Source organism: Nasonia vitripennis, chromosome 1 (genome assembly GCF_009193385.2).
Source record: "Nasonia vitripennis strain AsymCx chromosome 1, Nvit_psr_1.1, whole genome shotgun sequence".
NCBI lineage: Eukaryota > Metazoa > Arthropoda > Insecta > Hymenoptera > Pteromalidae > Nasonia > Nasonia vitripennis.
The window spans coordinates 24,995,038-25,013,083 of NC_045757.1; the positions used below are offsets into that span (position 1 = coordinate 24,995,038).

The 18,046-nt window shown below is 29.8% G+C and overlaps 2 protein-coding genes across 2 annotated transcripts; both read left to right on the top strand.

The window, feature by feature from the left end:
* The first annotated feature begins 3,468 nt into the window (after positions 1-3,468).
* On the top strand, positions 3,469-7,531 carry LOC116738676. The gene is made up of 7 exons (XM_032602022.1): positions 3,469-3,517; positions 4,430-4,609; positions 4,813-4,941; positions 5,564-5,698; positions 6,070-6,147; positions 6,601-6,738; positions 7,284-7,531. The coding sequence occupies exons 1-7, from the start codon at positions 3,469-3,471 to the stop codon at positions 7,520-7,522; spliced, it is 948 nt and encodes a 315-aa protein (XP_032457913.1). The 3' UTR covers positions 7,523-7,531.
* A 2,967-nt stretch (positions 7,532-10,498) lies between these two features.
* LOC116738677 lies at positions 10,499-11,617 on the top strand. Its single transcript, XM_032602023.1, has one exon. It carries the CDS (start codon positions 10,499-10,501, stop codon positions 11,615-11,617), a length of 1,119 nt encoding a protein of 372 aa, XP_032457914.1.
* The last annotated feature ends 6,429 nt before the right edge of the window (positions 11,618-18,046 follow it).

An 18,046-nucleotide genomic window follows, 5' to 3' on the forward strand; every position in this document is an offset into this window, starting at 1 on the left:
TTTCATACTACTACTATTACTAGGCACTTCAGAAGAACTGTTATGTATTAGGCTATTATCTGAGTAATCTTTTATATCTTGAACAGACAACCCTTGTATCGCTGCACATGATGAAGCTTCAGCTAAGGTTAAATTCAACATTTAATTTCATAAATTTTATGTTAATAATATAAAAAAATATACTTACAGGATACAGTTGAAGTACAATCGTTATTATAAAAATTAAGAAACCTAGCGTAATTTTTAGATATAGCTATAGATATTTTTTTGTGCAAAGATGGCTCTGTGCAGTGCTACCATCTTAATGTACCAACAGTCTCTATACCGTATTGTACGACATGTCAGATTGTGTGTGTGAGGGTTAGGTTGACACTCTTAACACGTATGTTAAAAAAATAAATTAGTAATATTATATGTTTTGTTAGTTTTAATATTTTTTCAGCAGTGAACCAGCACTGGCCAGTCGTGTCAGACTGGGCATAGACTGTCGAACCATTGCTGAACGTTTCTGCCAGGGTAATGACTTCTAAAACTTTGCTTAATTATTATTTTTGCAGACAACTTAATCATCCAAATATATTCCTGGTAGAAATGATCCACAGTTTTTTAGAAATACATTAATTATTCTTATTTTTTTACGTTTTCTTTCTATTAAAAAAATTAAAAATAATTTTAAAATCCATCAGCGAAGGTAACATTCCTTTTTTTATTTCCATTATCTATGCTAGCCCTTGTCCACTGTATGATGTGTAGACTTACCTACAAAAAGTATTCCTGGTAGAAAATTAACAATTTAGATATCGCTCAATGAATTGCTTTGGACATTACACAACTTATATTTTTTATAAGTTAAAAAAATAAGAATAATTAATGTATTTCTAAAAAACTGTGGATCATTTCTACCAGGAATATATTTGGATGATTAAATTGTCTGCAAAAATAATAATTAAGCAAAGTTTTAGAAGTCATTACCCTGGCAGAAACGTTCAGCAATGGTTCGGCAGTCTATGCCCAGTCTGACACGACTGGCCAGTGCTGGTTCACTGCTGAAAAACTAACAAAACATATAATAGTACTAATTTATTTTTTAAACATACGTGTTAAGAGTGTCAACCTAACCCTCACACACACACAATCTGGTACGTCTACACATCATACAGTGGACGAGGGCATCTTTTATAAAAACAAATTCATTTCATTCAAAGAACTCTAATAATATTCTCAGCTGTTGCATTAATATAAAATCGAAATAACATTGTTCTAAATACTTTACCTGAATTAACGATATTTGTACTTTTCAATTGTAAATGTAATTTGTACAAGTTTAAATAATTATCCAATTTCCTTTTTGTTTATTTATATCATCAGTCTCATTTTTTATCTTATTAAAAATTAAATTCTTCACTTTCAGGTCTAATGGCTTACATTTAAAGATACAATTGAAAAAATCTTCATGGCAATGCAATATTGAGACCTCTATTAATTTAGTTTCATAGAGTTCGGTATTTTTTTTTCTCGGGTGCATTAATGTCAGTCGTATCATCTATAAAATATTAATTAAGTTTTAATAATAATTATTTACAACAAAATAGAAAAGTGTGTATAAATATTACACACAATTGTGCGTAATACAGAAATATACTTGTGCATACTTCTGTATTATAAATACTAGTTAATTTTAGTTACTTACTTTTAACATCGTTCAAAATTGATGTTTTATACTTTGTCATAAAATTTAAGAGAGCTAGATTATTTTTTTTTGTGTTTCTCTTTATAAATTTTATTGGCAATTTCGCATATGGTAATATCACTTGGATCAATAGCTTCAATGTTTTCCAGATCAAATTTTTTAGATTTTTTAAGGAAATTGATCAAGTTTCCATATAAATTGTTATTATATGCTAACCCAGCATTATCTCTTTTATCGCTTACTTGCCTTTGTTCTTTCTTTGTCAAACTACCATCATCTATATGTTCGTCAATTAGTTTTTTATATTTAATTGAATTATCAATAAATTCACTGGATGGAATCATTTGAAAGGTACTTGAGTTATTTAAATTCCTACAATCATTATTCTGAAATAAATAAACATTATTATAATATTAAAATAAATAATTATTCAGTTGTATTTTTTTGTATATAGTTATGAAACTTCAAAGCTAAATTTAATGTAGTAAAAATGTAATAATTTAATACTATTATTAATACAAACATTTTTTGGTTTAAATGCGCCACTGCCAGCATTTTCACAAGTTTTACACTCACACGATTCATTATTTGGTCCAAAAAAGTCATTACTATATCGTACTGTCACTTCATCACCTATTTCTATGTTTTTAGTTGTAATAATTTTTACTTTGTTAGCTTTAAGCGAATAATAGGCACTATTTTCATTGCAATCATGATTAATAAAAGCAATGGTACCAAGTAAAATTGTGGAACATTTGTACATTAAACTGTACATAATAGAAAAATCGCTGTTTAATTTTTTAAGCAATGTTTCTTCTTGAGGCGAAATTTTTACATAATTTCCATATAATACATCCACTTTTGTATTCTTAGAAACAGCTTTACTAGCAACAATTTTAACTTGGTTTTCTTGGCCCTTATACTGCGAAGTTTTTGTTACTAAAAATCCATTACTTGAATCAAGTACTTTTAAATACCAGACCATATGACTTCGAAGGTATTCTTCGTATATGATGCTAAAAATTTGGTCATTTAAGCATGTGAGCAAGGTTTGTACAGTCTTATCATAATTGAGAGTTTCTGTAAACTGTTTTAACGTTGTTGACATAAAATTGGACGTTGGACAACAAATTATATCTTCAACATCCATTATAAGACCAACTTTGCTAACTTTTACGTTAAGATAAGGGTCAATAATTAATGCTTTTGCAATGTCATCCATTAAAGTCATCATTTGAAAAGTTGAATGTTCTTCACTCATTTTAATTTAATATTTTTTCTAATAATCTGTATCTGAATAACTGTATACTGTTATGCCCTTTTCTCTGAGAGTTCACTATGAAAAATGACTTTTTAAAAGTACTAACAATACTTACATACTAACAAGTAGTAAAATTAAAACTTTTCAATCTCAAACAGAAGAAAACTTTTAAATGTTGCGCTACATAATTTGCTTGAATACGTAGTAACGCGCTGAAACAAAGAAACGGACCGAAATGAAACGGAAACTCGATACGCGAGTGTGGATTGGACTAATTTTTGCTGAAGAAATGGTCGTGATTACTATAGGGAACTCCAACTTACAGCGTTGACACGACCTCTGTCGGAATCGAGCTGAAACACTTTAACTCGCAGAACGCAGATTCTTAGGTCTAAGGTCGGCCTCTTAGGTAGACTCGGGTCCGAGTAGACCTGAATCAGGTGTGTTATTGGCCTTGTCGAAGGCACACTAGCGCCACATTGGCCCATTTAAAATAGGGAAGAAATACATTACTCTCATGGGAGGTTTCGACAAGGCGAATTGTGGACCACGGTGCAAGATAGGTGGTTCGTCTTTCCCTCCTCGGGCACCACCTGTAGCGCATCTGCGGACTGAATACACTATGATAAAGCAAAACATTGGGTAAAATATTTTTATTTTTTTTGAGCCCAAACAATTAAATTTTCCATAAATAAGGTTCTTTTAATGAAAAGTAGATGCTTTGTTAAACATGCCATTTGACCTAAAAATATGCAAAAATATTAGTGTGTAACATTATAGTAATCGGTCCGCACTAGCGCCGCCTGGTGGAGATTTCGGACGCACGCACTTATACCTAATCACACTAATTTGGTGGTGGGGAAAACCAACAAGTCGCAACTAAAGAAGAAGAAGAAGATGGTGGTGGGGAAAGGAAGAGTGAAATACGAACCACCTCTCTTTGTCTCTATCTTGCACCGGATGTACTGACGCAGCCTTTGGAAGAAGAAGAAGTATATATTAATAATAACGTTACATTGGATTGAAGAAGCTCAAAAAGATTATGCGATGGATAACATCAAAGCAGCTTTAATACAATTAAAAGATGAGCGCTACCACACAATCTTAACAAAACACCTTAGGGGAATTAAAAATAATAAAGGATCTTTCAAAATCAAAGGAAAAAAAAATCGAGTGCGAAATAATTGGTTATAACAATAAGTTATATTTTTTATGTATTATTATTTGAAAATTTTCATTCTCCACACTGGGGGAATTGTTACTGTGGTGTGATTTTACTGTCAGGTATTTGATTTTGGCAGAAAATCTGATTGATTGCTTATTTTATTCTCTTAAAGAAATATCTTAATCTCTTAAGGAACTATCAAATAGGTACTACCAATTAAATTTGGATATGGGAACAATTCTCTCAGCGTAAAAAGGTTCAAAATTATTTCTCATACTTATACTTATAAAATTATTATTACATTTTCTTATAGATGACAAACAAGTTTTTACACAAATCGCAACCAATTTGAACACAAATTTGCCACAAGTGGTAATTACTCTTGATGAATCTCTGAACAGTAATATCCTGTCTGTATCAACATCAAGTTTAACAAATTCTAATGATTTAGAAAAAAGCAATTTCAAACATCCCAATGTGTTAAATGTTTCAGGTAATAAAAATACATTCAGTGAAATTTCACCTTCAATATTTAACATTCAGAAAGCACATGTTTCTGCTAAATACATTTTTTAAATGATTTGTAATTTGAGAATATAATAATGAAAATCTAATAGTACTGATCATTTCAAAAATGTATTATTAAGCAAATATAATGATATTTGACCATATTAATAAAATAAATCATTATCTCAGGAAGAAAGTCACTTACTGAAACACACAATCAAGTTTCAATCGTCGCAAATGATGTTGCACTCAACGCAACAGGTCAGACTTCAGATCCAAAAGATGTTATTTTTTCCGATGAAATGTATATTAGTGAAGGTAACATTTCTTTTTATTTCTATTATCTATGCTTGCCCTCGTCCACTGTATGATGTAAATTTGATATGTTAACATTCTTCTAAATAATTTGAAGAGGTACCTCTATATAGAGCACAGGAGATCCTGTAGGAGATCCTGCAGGTAAAACCGCGAAATACATGCAGGATTTCCTGCAGGATATCTTACATATCATACAGGATTCCTGTAGGATTACCTGTAGGATTTCCTGCAGGAAATCCTGCAGGGTTTTTTCGGCCCCTAAGATGGAGATAATGAATGCTTAGTTTCTGCCCTAGTCTGAAAACCTAAATCAACATCTTTTTCCGTAATTTAATTTAAAACTAATTTATTATACTTAGATACTTATTTTTTAAATTAAAAATTTTTCAAAAGAATTTTATTATTTTATTATGTTCATAGAACACTAACCACAAAATGCGATCTTTATTGTCGATTTTGGGGTTGTGCTATAAAATATCATATAAGACTGCTGTAGGAGGTATTTGTCTACCTTGCTCGATTTTCTTACTTGCTTTGCTTGTAACAAAAACCTCAAGAAAACCATCTCCCACAATTCATAATATACTATTTTCCATTTTGATGAAACATTCGATTATTACAGGAAAAATGGTTTTAACTGAAAGTAGAGGACAGATGGATAATCTGTATCTTGATGATTTGGTACCCAATATAACAGGTCACACATCAGATCCAAAAGATGATGTTATTTCCCAAGAAGAATCAGATTTTAATAAAGGTAACATTTCTTTTCTATTTTCAATATTCGTGTTTTTTAAATCCAGTCATAAAGAATTACATTAAATCTTGCGCCAGATTGCCAGTTGAATTTCAGCTTTAAATTTTAAAGATATTATAATGAATACTTAAAATCTTAACAGTAGTTCAACATTATATTTTCATCTGACTAACCTAATTCAATATTTTTATCTAACACATGCTTAACATTAACTTTAAAGTATCTAACTTTAACCTCGTCAATTTTATTCTGTTATTAAATAAACTTATTAAATCTTTTCTCCTTTGCAACCTTTCTTTATAACATGTAAAATGTAGTTTTTTAATTTAAATTTAATTATTTTTACACTTAAAATTGAATTATTTTCACAGGCAATGAAAGTTTTCATCATTTTGAAGTATACGAGGATGATAATGCAACAGATGACCAATATGTTGATCATAATCCAGGTAATAATCAACAAATCTATTTGAGTTCTATAAATGCATCTAAATTATACTATTTCTACTGAAATTGTTTTTAATCGATTAGAGTAAAAAGTTACATCAATTAGTTTAGATAATGCTGTTTTTGTGGATTTATAATGTTTAATTCTAAGATGATTTTATTTATAGTTAATATTTTATGCTTGAAAAATATAAATGTTGTAAATTTTATTATAATAAAGGATATCTTTCATCTATTTTTTTTTAAGTATATTTTATGAAATGTAAAAATTATCATTTAATTTCCTGTGTGAAATAAGGTTCGCCTTTAGAAAAGCACATATTTCTGCTAAATACATTTTTTAAATGATTTGTAATTTGAGAATATAATGAAACTCTAAAAGTACGATAATTTCAAAAATGTATTATTCAGCAAACATAATCATATATATTTGACCAAGTAAATGATTATTTCAGGAAGAAAGACACTTACTGAAACCGACTGTCAGATACACAATCAAGTTTCAACTATCGCAAATAATGTTGCATTCAACGCAACAGGTCAGACTTCACATCCAAAAGATGTTTTTTCCGATGAAACGTATATTAGTGAAGGTAACATTACTTTTTTATTTTCATCGTCTATTCTGACCTTCGTCCAGTGTATGATGTGTAGATAAGAATACACATCATACAGTGGATGAGGGCATATTTTATAAAAAAAATTTACTTTATTCACAGAACTCTAATATAATAATATTCTCAGCTATAACATTGATGTAAAATCTGATATGTTAACATTGTTCTAAATAATTTGATGACCTTATAGATTGAGATAATGAATGCTTAGTTTCTGCCCTAGTCTGAAAACCTAAATCAATATATTTTTCTAACGAAATTGAATTCAAAACTAATCTATCATACTTAGATGCTTATTTTTGAAATCAAAAATTTTTCAAAAGAATTTCATCATTTTATTATGTTTATAGCACACTAACCACAAAATGCGAATTTTTTGTGGATTTTGAGGTTATTGTGCTATAAAATATCATATAAGACTGCTGTGGAATGAAATGTGTTTTTCTCCCTTGCTCGATTTTCTCTGTCATTCTCACACTCCTTTATTTACTTAGTACGATAACATTAAATTTTATGTACAGATGATATAAATGACAATAGTGAAGCAGTAACAAGTAATTCTAAGGAAGGAGAAGATGAAGTTGAGCAATTATCGGATGAACAACCTCAATCTCAAACTAATAAAAATAAAAAGATGCGAAACGAAACACATAAATTGAGATCTGGAAAATTGCTAAGTAAATGTAAGTATAAATTAAAAAAAAAGAATTTTTATTATTACTACCGATGTATGTATCACAAAAATAAAGCAAATACGTAAATTCTTCTTTAAAAAGTTGTTAAAGTTATAAATACTACCATTATAATTGTTCAAGAACGATGATACTGGTCCTATGAATAATTGTGTCATTATATAATTACTCTCATTCAATTAATTTTAATAGCATACATTTTTATCGTATTGAACAATTAATTGAATATGATTATAATTAAATTATTGTTAGTTATAGTATGAAATTGTGAAAAGACTTGAAAAGACTTTAAGGAGTTTTATGTATTTCAAAAATACCAGCTGTGCACCATGGTAATTGTGCTTAAAGCTGTAAGTGTGTCTGAGCAAAGCAGTTCGTAGTTCTTTTTCCAAATCCAGGTACAAAGTGCACAGTAGGACGGCGTTCATGGATATACGTGTGGAATGACAATGGCTAGGCGCAGAGTGTTCGCTTCGTGGATTCCGAAGCCTAAATGAGAATATATTAATCTCGATATCTATCCGAGCTAATTATTAAGTACACAGTGTTGCCGGTGACGAATTCCAGACAGCGTGCTGCACCGTGGCCATTGATATCTACAAATGGATATATATTCCAAACATCGAAAGCTACGGGCCATCATTTAATCTGGACCTCCTCATCGGGGATCCTTCATATAAAGAGAACATTCGGGAAAGACATTTCCCGTCTGCACAATAAAAGCTACGGAGCGCTATGCCTGGAACTCGTTATCAACCATCCTACTTACCTAGATACCATCCTTGTACGCACTGCATGAGCACCTGCACACTAGAAGATACGAGGTGATGACTATACCTGGACCTCGTCATCGGTTACCCTACACACCCAGACGTAGCCCCAGTACACAAACACAAAAGTCTCGTTTAACTAACGAAGACGATTCGCGTTGGTTCCTCGAACAAGTTAAATTAGCGTAAACAGCAAAGCGACTGCTTCTCAACTTTAGGGTCCCCAGTTCGATTCCTCACGACAGCCAAGTTTTTTCTGCATGATTATTTACAACAATATTCTTATAAACAAATTATAATAAACAATTTGAGAAATATGTAACAAATTACAATCATGCACTTGTATGCACGTAGTTAGTTTAACATTAGGAAAGAATTCTTTTTTAATATTCTGTTATCACATGTTAACTCAGCAAAAGCGATTTAAGCTTTAGAAAAGAACTCTTATTTTGTCATATGACGTATCTACGTTTTGTTAAATAAGATTTCAGATTTACGTGTTTTATAATGCTTGTAAACGGAAGGAGAAGGTTTGAGTTCATTGAAAACTATTGACAAATTCCTATTGCTTAGTGAGATACATTTTTTAATGGATCATACGGTGGACGAAACGCTTCCTTTTACTTCATTTTACTCGAATATTAGCAACAAGCTATATCTTAATTTCACTTTTTGTATTATAAGTCGAACCTTAGCGAAAAAGAAAAATGAAAAAAAAAACTGAAGTAAACAGTTATTAACTGCAGATAACAGCAGAAAAATGTCGAAATTGAGACTCAGATAACAGTAATCTTCAGTTGTCTTCAGTTTTATTCAGTGTTCTTCAGTTTTTTCCAGTTTTCTTCAGTTTTCTACGGGTATGAAATTTTATGATTTTGTAAATAAATTAAAAATTGAGTATAACAGATAATAACTGTTAATAATTGAAGACAAGACTTATTTTATAGTTTTCATTAATTTATAACTGTTGTCTTCTGTATTCAATAGTTTTTTTCCAACCAAAACTAATATCTTCAGATTTCTGCTCTTCTCTTTATTTTTTAAAAAACGTGCCTATAATACGAAAAAGTAACAAGATAATATAACTGTTGATAACTGTTAATATCTGCAGATAACTGATGAAAACTGACGGAAACTGAAACAAAAACTGCAGATAACTGTAAATAACTGATGTCTTTGTCTGAATTCTGACATATTTCTGCAGTTAATTTCTGTTTTCTTCAGTTATCTTCTGGTTTATTCTGAAATCCTAAGATAAAAATAGTAGCGTGCAAAACTTTTTTTCCACTAGGGAATAAAATCGATATAATCAATAGGAATCGATAAATTTCCATACGTAAAACAACAATTAAAAACGATGTTTCATAGTACCAATGATTGACCATTATTCACTTTAATGGTCATTTTTCGTATATAATTTTATCGATTTATATCTATTCTATAGATTTTTATCGAGCTCTAATGCAAAAAGTGGGTTTAAAAGTTAGACTTAGAGTCGATATGAAATCTTATTGAGTTCTATCAACTTCTATTAACTTTTTCTATCAAGAGATCCATTTTCATTTAACCGTGTCGAAAGTAGCGACATCAGAGAAAATCTGAAAGTCGGGACCCGTCCTATTCAAACTGAGAAAAAAACAGCACAAAATTTCCGAGCGAGAAGAGAGGGGACAAGTGCGGCAGTGGCGGTAGGCGGGGCTAGACGCATTTGGGCCCTTCTGCGCATTCGAATAGCGTCTATCGCGCAGGAATTTCTTAACCTAACTCGTCCAGTAGATTCTACTGAAGTTTTCAGTATAAGCCCCAACGGTTTTTTTCTGAGTCTGCACGTGGAAAGTGCGCCACTAGGTCATCACCTCCTTTTCCTTGTATTTATGCACGTGATGCTATTTCTTTGTTTTCAAAGTTTTTTTTCTAATAATTATTAGTCATAATTAGTTAATTAGATTTCTGAGGCTTGTACAAACGAACGAAAAAAACGTAAGATTCATAGTAAATATCTGATATTTTTTATCCCTACTGCAAAATCTGACATGAGATCTCATCTGAGATCTCACATCAGATCTCAACTGTGATTTCACATCAGATTTCAACTGAGATCGCACGTCAATGTTTCATCTGAGATCTCATGTAAGATTTTGCAGTAGGGATAAATTTTATTTATTTATTGCAGTAGGGTAAAATTTTATTCATTTTCTTTTATTTTTATGATTTATTTTGCAGACAATAAGAGTTTTTGAAATTGTATCGTTATATAAACAAACGAACATAACCATGGAAGAAATAGTGAAAGAATTTCATACATTGCTATCTTTGAATAGTAACATAACTGTTATAAAAAATTTCTTGAGTGTATATAGTTTTAAACAATGTAAGAATTTAGTTAATACTCCAGTCAATGAAAACAGTGAAGTTATTGCTACAGATACTGATCATGAACATTTTCTTGGCTATACAGCACTACATTTTGCTGCAGAATACAATGATTTGAATTTAGTTGAATTATGTCTACAGTATGAAGCAGATATTCACAGAGTTTCATCAATAGGAACACCTTTGCATATCGCAATGTTATATGAACACCAGGATTTATTTCATTTCTTAATAAAATGTGGTGCTAACGTTCACCAAATAATCCACACATTATGCTTAAATGCATATCATGTTTTGTTATGCTTTGGTGACTGGTACGATGATTGTTGGATAGCAATACTGTTTGATTATAATTGCGACATTAACCATAGGTTAATAAGTGGAGAGACACCTCTTTTTTGCGACCGTCCATGTATGCTTCGCTTTTTGTTGAAATATGGTGCGGATATCAATATTTCAGACAGCAATGGTACTCTGCCATTAAATTATTATAAAGATTCAATTTTAAACAATTCACTTCTACCAGCAGAATTTTATATGAATATTTTGAGCCATGTAGAAAAATTAAAATTGATAAATTATCATGTTGATGGATTCAACAATGAGTTATGCACACTGATTTTAGCAAATAAATGGGTAATTGATCCAGGTATGATACATTTTTCTGACACTAACATTGCGCATATCAAAAGTGAATTCACAGATGAAATAGATAAGATGAAAATAAATAACTTTTCTTTGATGAGTTTGCTTTGCAATGAAGATATCAATGCACTTGCTGCACTATGCAGAAATCCTACTGTACAATGTACTCTAGAAGCAGATGATTTCAAAACCAAGTTTCCTGAATACCATGGTTTACTAATGATTAAATATCGAATCGGTAAGACAAGACTTAATTTATTAAATAGTGCAAAGGATATAATGGTACCATTATTATACAAGCAGAAGTTACCAGGACCATGTTTAGAAATGATATTAAATCATTTATCAAATGAAGAACTTGAATTGTTGAAATAATACATTCAATTAAAACTGTTTATTACTTTATAAATTCGAAGTATTATGTATTAAGTATTTTCTTATTAAAATAAAGTTTCCATTATATTTTATAGCTTTTATATTTTTTTATACATGAAAAACTGAATGAGCAGTTATAACCCAACATCAGATTTTTCATAAGTCTTAGTTAGATTGTCACCCGAGTCCTATTATAAACCTTTTTTTTCTATTTGGCGAGTCATGTTTCTTAGATGAATTGATACAGAGGATATATTAACTCAGGGAAGTTATATTTCTGGTTTCTAGTGTATTTTTCCACGAAGAAACTTGCTATTACTTTGTATTGTCACTCTATGCATTTATAAAAATATTCATTCATAAAAGCTGGAGTTGAAATCCCTGGATACGATACTTATTAGTTTTGGTTGGCTTTCGAATACCAATAAGATCATTTCTTTCGCACTAATAAAACATTATTTAAAGTTGAATATGACCCAAGTGATGTACTTTTAATTTCTCTCTGAAGACCCATATGAATATTATGTTCATTGATGAAATGCTTACATAGGTTTTTAAAGGGAAATTAAAACTTTATCACTTGGGTCTATCACATTTATATCTAGTCAGTAGACACAAGTATATTGTGTAAGTTAAATGATTCTCTAACTAATATTTAAGTATAAGAGGGTTCAAAAATTAATCATACGATGGACAAGATGGTTCCTTTTATTAATTTACCAAGTAAAATATTGACGTGAACGTTTGTGACTATTCTTCGTTCTTATTATTTAAATAACTAAAAAATTCTATTATATTTATGTCTAGTTGGTGAGATACAAGTATATCGTTACTCAATTAAATGATTTTGTGATCTTAGATAAAAATCAGCTGATTATCATATGAAATTTTTCAGTAGGGTTATGAAACCTACACAAAGTAATGAAATTCTATTAATAAATATCCTGCATATGTCAAAAACATAAAAAACTATAAAGAATATCTATAAGTATACTTGTCTGTATGCGTTTATTAACTATACATCCAGTTAAAAATTTAAAAATAGATATAAATTCTAAAAAATATTGGATTGTAAATATTCTAAACAACTATATTGTTAGACTCAAAGTCATGCCTTTTTGTTAAATAAACTTGTACTGAATAACTGCTTATAGTTATTTTATCACTCACATATGAAATTCGTAAATTAAATTAAGATGTAGAAGTGGATTGACGCTGGAAAATCTGTACCCAAAAATAGCTCTACACCCTACACGGAATAATTTTCATAAGATTTAAATGAATTGCCTGCTGAAGAAGTAAACATGTTGTAATATTATGACATTATTTTTTGAATAATTTTTAGTATTTTATACTATATCCTGTTGTTATTTATATTTTAGGGAATATTAATAATTCTATAAGGCTGTATGGAAAAAACCTGCAGAGGAATCTATGTGAAATTATACCCATAATTCTGTAGGAAAACATGTAATTAACTGCGTGCAGTTATTTGAATATCAGTGCACATGCATGGACATAAGAGAAATAGACTGCGTATATAGGTTAGCAAATGTGGCATCCATTAAGAGAGAGAGAGAGAGAGACAGCATATACCTTCTAATACATAGACAGAAAATGGAACAGAAGGTATATGCTGTCTCTCTCTTAATGGATGCCACATTTGCTAACCTATATACGCAGTCTATTTCTCTTATGTCTATGCACGTGCACTGATGTGCAAATAACTGCATGCACTTAATTACACATTTCCCTACAGAATTATGGGTATGATTTCACATAGATTACTCAGCAGGTTTTTTCCATACAGCCTTATAGAATTATTAATATTCCCTAGGGCTTAAAAGTATAAATAACATATATAAATTAAAGTCAGGTTATGTTCTTCAAGCGGCGCAATCAAGTTTATAGTATAAAAATACTAAATTATTGAAATAATAATATCATAATATTATAACATGTTTACTTCTTTAGCAGGTAATTTATTTAAATCTTGTGAAAATGCCAACAATTGTCAATAAAATCAATTATAATATTTTGATATTATTATTTAAATCATATTTAGTATTTTATACTATAAATTTTATTGTGCTGCCTTGGAAACTTAACCTGACTTTATTTTCTTGAATTGATCCTGAAACTGGCTTCTTTTGACAACTGTTGTTATTTTTACACTTAAGCTCTTATGGAAAAATCTTACTGCACTATAATTCTCTACAGACAAGTTTCATTATTGTACTCCATAGTAATACTCTGCACTATCGTATACCCTACTTTTAGAAGTGAAAAACTTAGCCAAAGATAACTCTACACCCTACACGGAATAATTTTACTCAGATATTTACTGCACACCAAAATTCCCTTATACAAGTTTTTCATTATTTCACTCTATCGCAAAACTCTACACAATCGTTATATCTATTGCTACAACACCCTGTTGAAAATAAATACATATTTTTTGTACGTATTTTTAGTACGAACTAAAAACATGTAATTTACCTGGTAATATGTATTAGAAGTATGTGCTAATTTGGGACTGACTATTTTGAATATATTAAATATAAGTATAAGAATTTGATGTACCAAATACTTATATTTATATTTAATATACTCAAAATAGTCAGTCCCAAATTAGCACATACTTGAGATCCAAAAATATTAAGTTATTAACTTAATATTGCAAGTTGAAAATTTGCTCGGTATATTTCTTTTCGTTCAGAGTTTCCATCCTCTCCCGATTTTTTTCGTCTCCTCCGGTCACCTGACTTCCGGTGAGTATTATATTAGGTATTATACACGAGTGGTTAAAGTGGTTTATCTACTTGACCGGCATTCGTCTGCTACTCGGCGACACACGCGATTATATGCATATAATAATACTATACGATTATATGCGCAATGCGATCAATGTCTAAAGCAATAGTAGCTTATTGTCTATCGAATAGATCAAGATTTCATGAAGTGCAATAGCAAGGAGGATATGCTTTGTAAAAGATGTGGAATCTCCCCAAAAAACTGTTTTCAAAAGTGAAAACCTTGGCAAGAAAAAAACTAATAAACGTAGTGAAATCTCTAAATATTAAAATGTAAAGTAAATGTTTTTTGCTATACGCATTAAGATATAAAATTAAAGTTAAAATTAGTTTTCCCAAAAAATGATATCTTAATGCGTATAGCAAAAAACATTTACTTAACATTTTAATATTTAGAGATTTCACTACGTTTATTAGTTTTTTTGTTGCCAAGGTTTTTACTTTTGAAAAAAGTTTTTTTGGGATAGGATTGTCATAAGAATAACTGATTTATGATTTCTTGATTGCGATTCAGTCATTTCTTAAACATTAAATTTATGGTCAAAATTTTTAAAAACATACAAAATTAATAAACTTTTGAAATTAAATTTGAATCATGTAATACATAATATTTAGTTTCAAGTATCAGTATAATAGTTCAGTTTAATTAAAGATTGATTCAAGGTCAGTAAAATTTCTGGTCAAAGCCGGAAGAGGGCGTGTGTATCTTCCTACCCCCTATATTGGCGCCGTCTAGTCGCGCCTTTTCGTCCTTATCGCATGTTGCTGGGTGGAGGGTCATAAAGGAGTGATTGTATAGTGTCTAGGACTGCGCCATGGCAACCCGCCCAAGGGTTACAAAAGGCTTAAATCACCAGGTACAGTCGAAAGGATTCGAAACAAATAGAAAGAAAAGAAATCAGACAAATACATTGATTAATAATAGGATCAACGTACACATGAATTATCCTTTTACTTTTATTGTTAATTTAGGAAATCTGCGTCAAAATAGTATACCCTGTTGTATATATGATATATCGAGTAGACGATACGAATTTCTATAAGACAAATAAGTATACGGAAAATGTAGAATGTTATATAATTCATGTTTTATTGTTATTCTATACATTTTCTATATTCAATGGTATAAATTAAATATAAAAATTATTTTTATACCTAGGATTTCTTATTATTTTGAAGTCTTTTATGTTATATATTTATATAACAGACGATTTTATTTTATCGCATATTATATTAAGAGCTTCTTTTAAAAATGTATTTAATGCAAATAGTAATTTCCAGGAAAACATTGTTTCAAGATTGTGCATGATAAAAATTTGCATATTAGTATATTTTATTAATACCTCCTGTTCATTCACTGTCGTATGTTTAGGTTATCTTTGTTATTTCCCAATTAAAATTTAATTGTCTTATCTAATTTTATAATAAGTTCTATAAGTTACAGTGCGTTTCTGGATAAAACATTAATTTCTAATATCCCCAGTCTTATATATGTTATGTTTCCTTCACATGTCATCATCTTTTTAATGTTCCTTAAGTATAAAAATGCCCTAGAAATGCTTTTAGAAATGCAATCATGAGAATTGTGATGAAGAATGCTATTATAATGACTGGTAATATGATTTTTCGCTAAACAGAAAAATATATATTGTATTAGTATTAGTAATAACTTTTGAACTAGCTTTAAAAAAGCACAATCCGAGAGATGACAAAGTACTATACAATATAAATACTGAATACTAACAAAAAATTAAACTTTTTCTATTTGCATTAAATGTTTAGTCAAAGTCTTACTGTACACGAAAAATGGTTTCCCTTTTTACAGCAGAAATCAGAACAGTCTTCATATTGGACTCGATTACTATAATATGGATTTCTGTAAGTTATGACAGGTTGAGATAGTTGCATTTGTTCAGAGACTCCAAGGATTTGAGGCGACTGAGAGGGCTGAGAAGGTCCAGGTGTATCTAAACTAGTTTCTATTGTTCGTGTCTGCTCTTCATTACTATTTAAGCAAACTTCTTCTTTACTTGATGGTAAATCGTAGAGATAATTGTCAAAACTTAAACTATTGTTCGGCATGTCAGGAAATAAACAAAAATTGCTCGCCAGTGTGATAACCTTCAGCTACGACGGCTGGAAAGGCACTAAAAGCGCAACTGCTTTCCTGTCTGGATAAAATATATACCGCGTCTGCGCAAATAGATTTATTACAACGTAAGTAAACAAGAGCATTTGTTGGATTCGGAAAAATATGAAAAAAATTGACGCATGAACAGAAATATGACTCAATCTGAAGATACCTGAAGATGCGATGATTAAGTTTATTTGATAGTCAAAGTCAAATTTATTTGATAGGAATTCGATTCTATAAACTTCTGAATAATAGATGCAATAAAATACTAGAATTAAAAATTCAATTTAATGAAATTCATAATGTGTAACATCTGCTGTCCGATAACAGTATATTGTGCACCAAAAGTGTAAAGTAGACTTTTTTTGATCGAGTGTGGAGTTTGCAGTATAAGTCAAGGCGACATACGACCTACGATATATGCCTGATTTTGCGATTGTAGGTCCATTTGCTGCTACAAGTTCGTACGTAGACCTCCTAAGGGAATTGAGGATAAATGTTAGTTCTTTTGCTAATAGAACTTCCTCAATAGAACATTCTCTGCTTCGTCTCGTAAAAAAACATCTGTCTCATAAAAAAGGGCATTGCTTAACTGCACGCTTCACGCTTGTAGAAAATGATGTATAAATTCTTATCAAGATTTATAAAAATATATGTATTTTTAATTTTGCATTTCATAAATAATTAATTTATAATAGCATATTTTACAATTTCCGATCATACCAAAATATGTTTTATGACTTCGTTAAATAACTTTTTTACAAAAATCCATAGAAGTTGTAAAATAATAGTGTATGATCATAAAGCTATAATTATATTTTTAATTGAATAATGTTATAAAGTTTAACAGTCGGATCATCTTATATTTTAACTACACTTAATTTACACATTGCATGCACATACGTAGGCATTGACGTATATCGCAGTTCTTATATAATTGTTACATTTAATACCAAATAAACCTAGTTATTTATTTAACCAACCTTATGTAGTAGAATTAGTGTTTGTAATATATGGTGATATGATATTAGCATGAAGCTTCTCAAACAAACTGGAAAACCCACTGGTAGAACTTAGTTTCGGGACTGCAGATTTATTTTTGAGACTTTCATAAAACGTCATATTCATTATCGAACTAGCTCTGCCTGAAAAGTAAATTATTCCTTTTTGAATATTAAATTTATATCTTTCTACATATATTATTAAAAATAATATACCCAATTCTGTAATAAAATTAGATTTAAGATGCAAATATATATTTCTTTTTAATATTGTGATATCTAATTTAATTTTATCATATCAAATGGTACAATATTCTTTATATATTTATGTTCGTATATAACATAATAAAATGTAAAAAAGATAATTTTTATCTAAAGTTGTGGATTTATTACATTTTAGTTCGCAATATTATTTAGATAATAATAAATTAATATACAACAGTATAAAATGATACATTTTCGATTATAAACGTTTATAAGG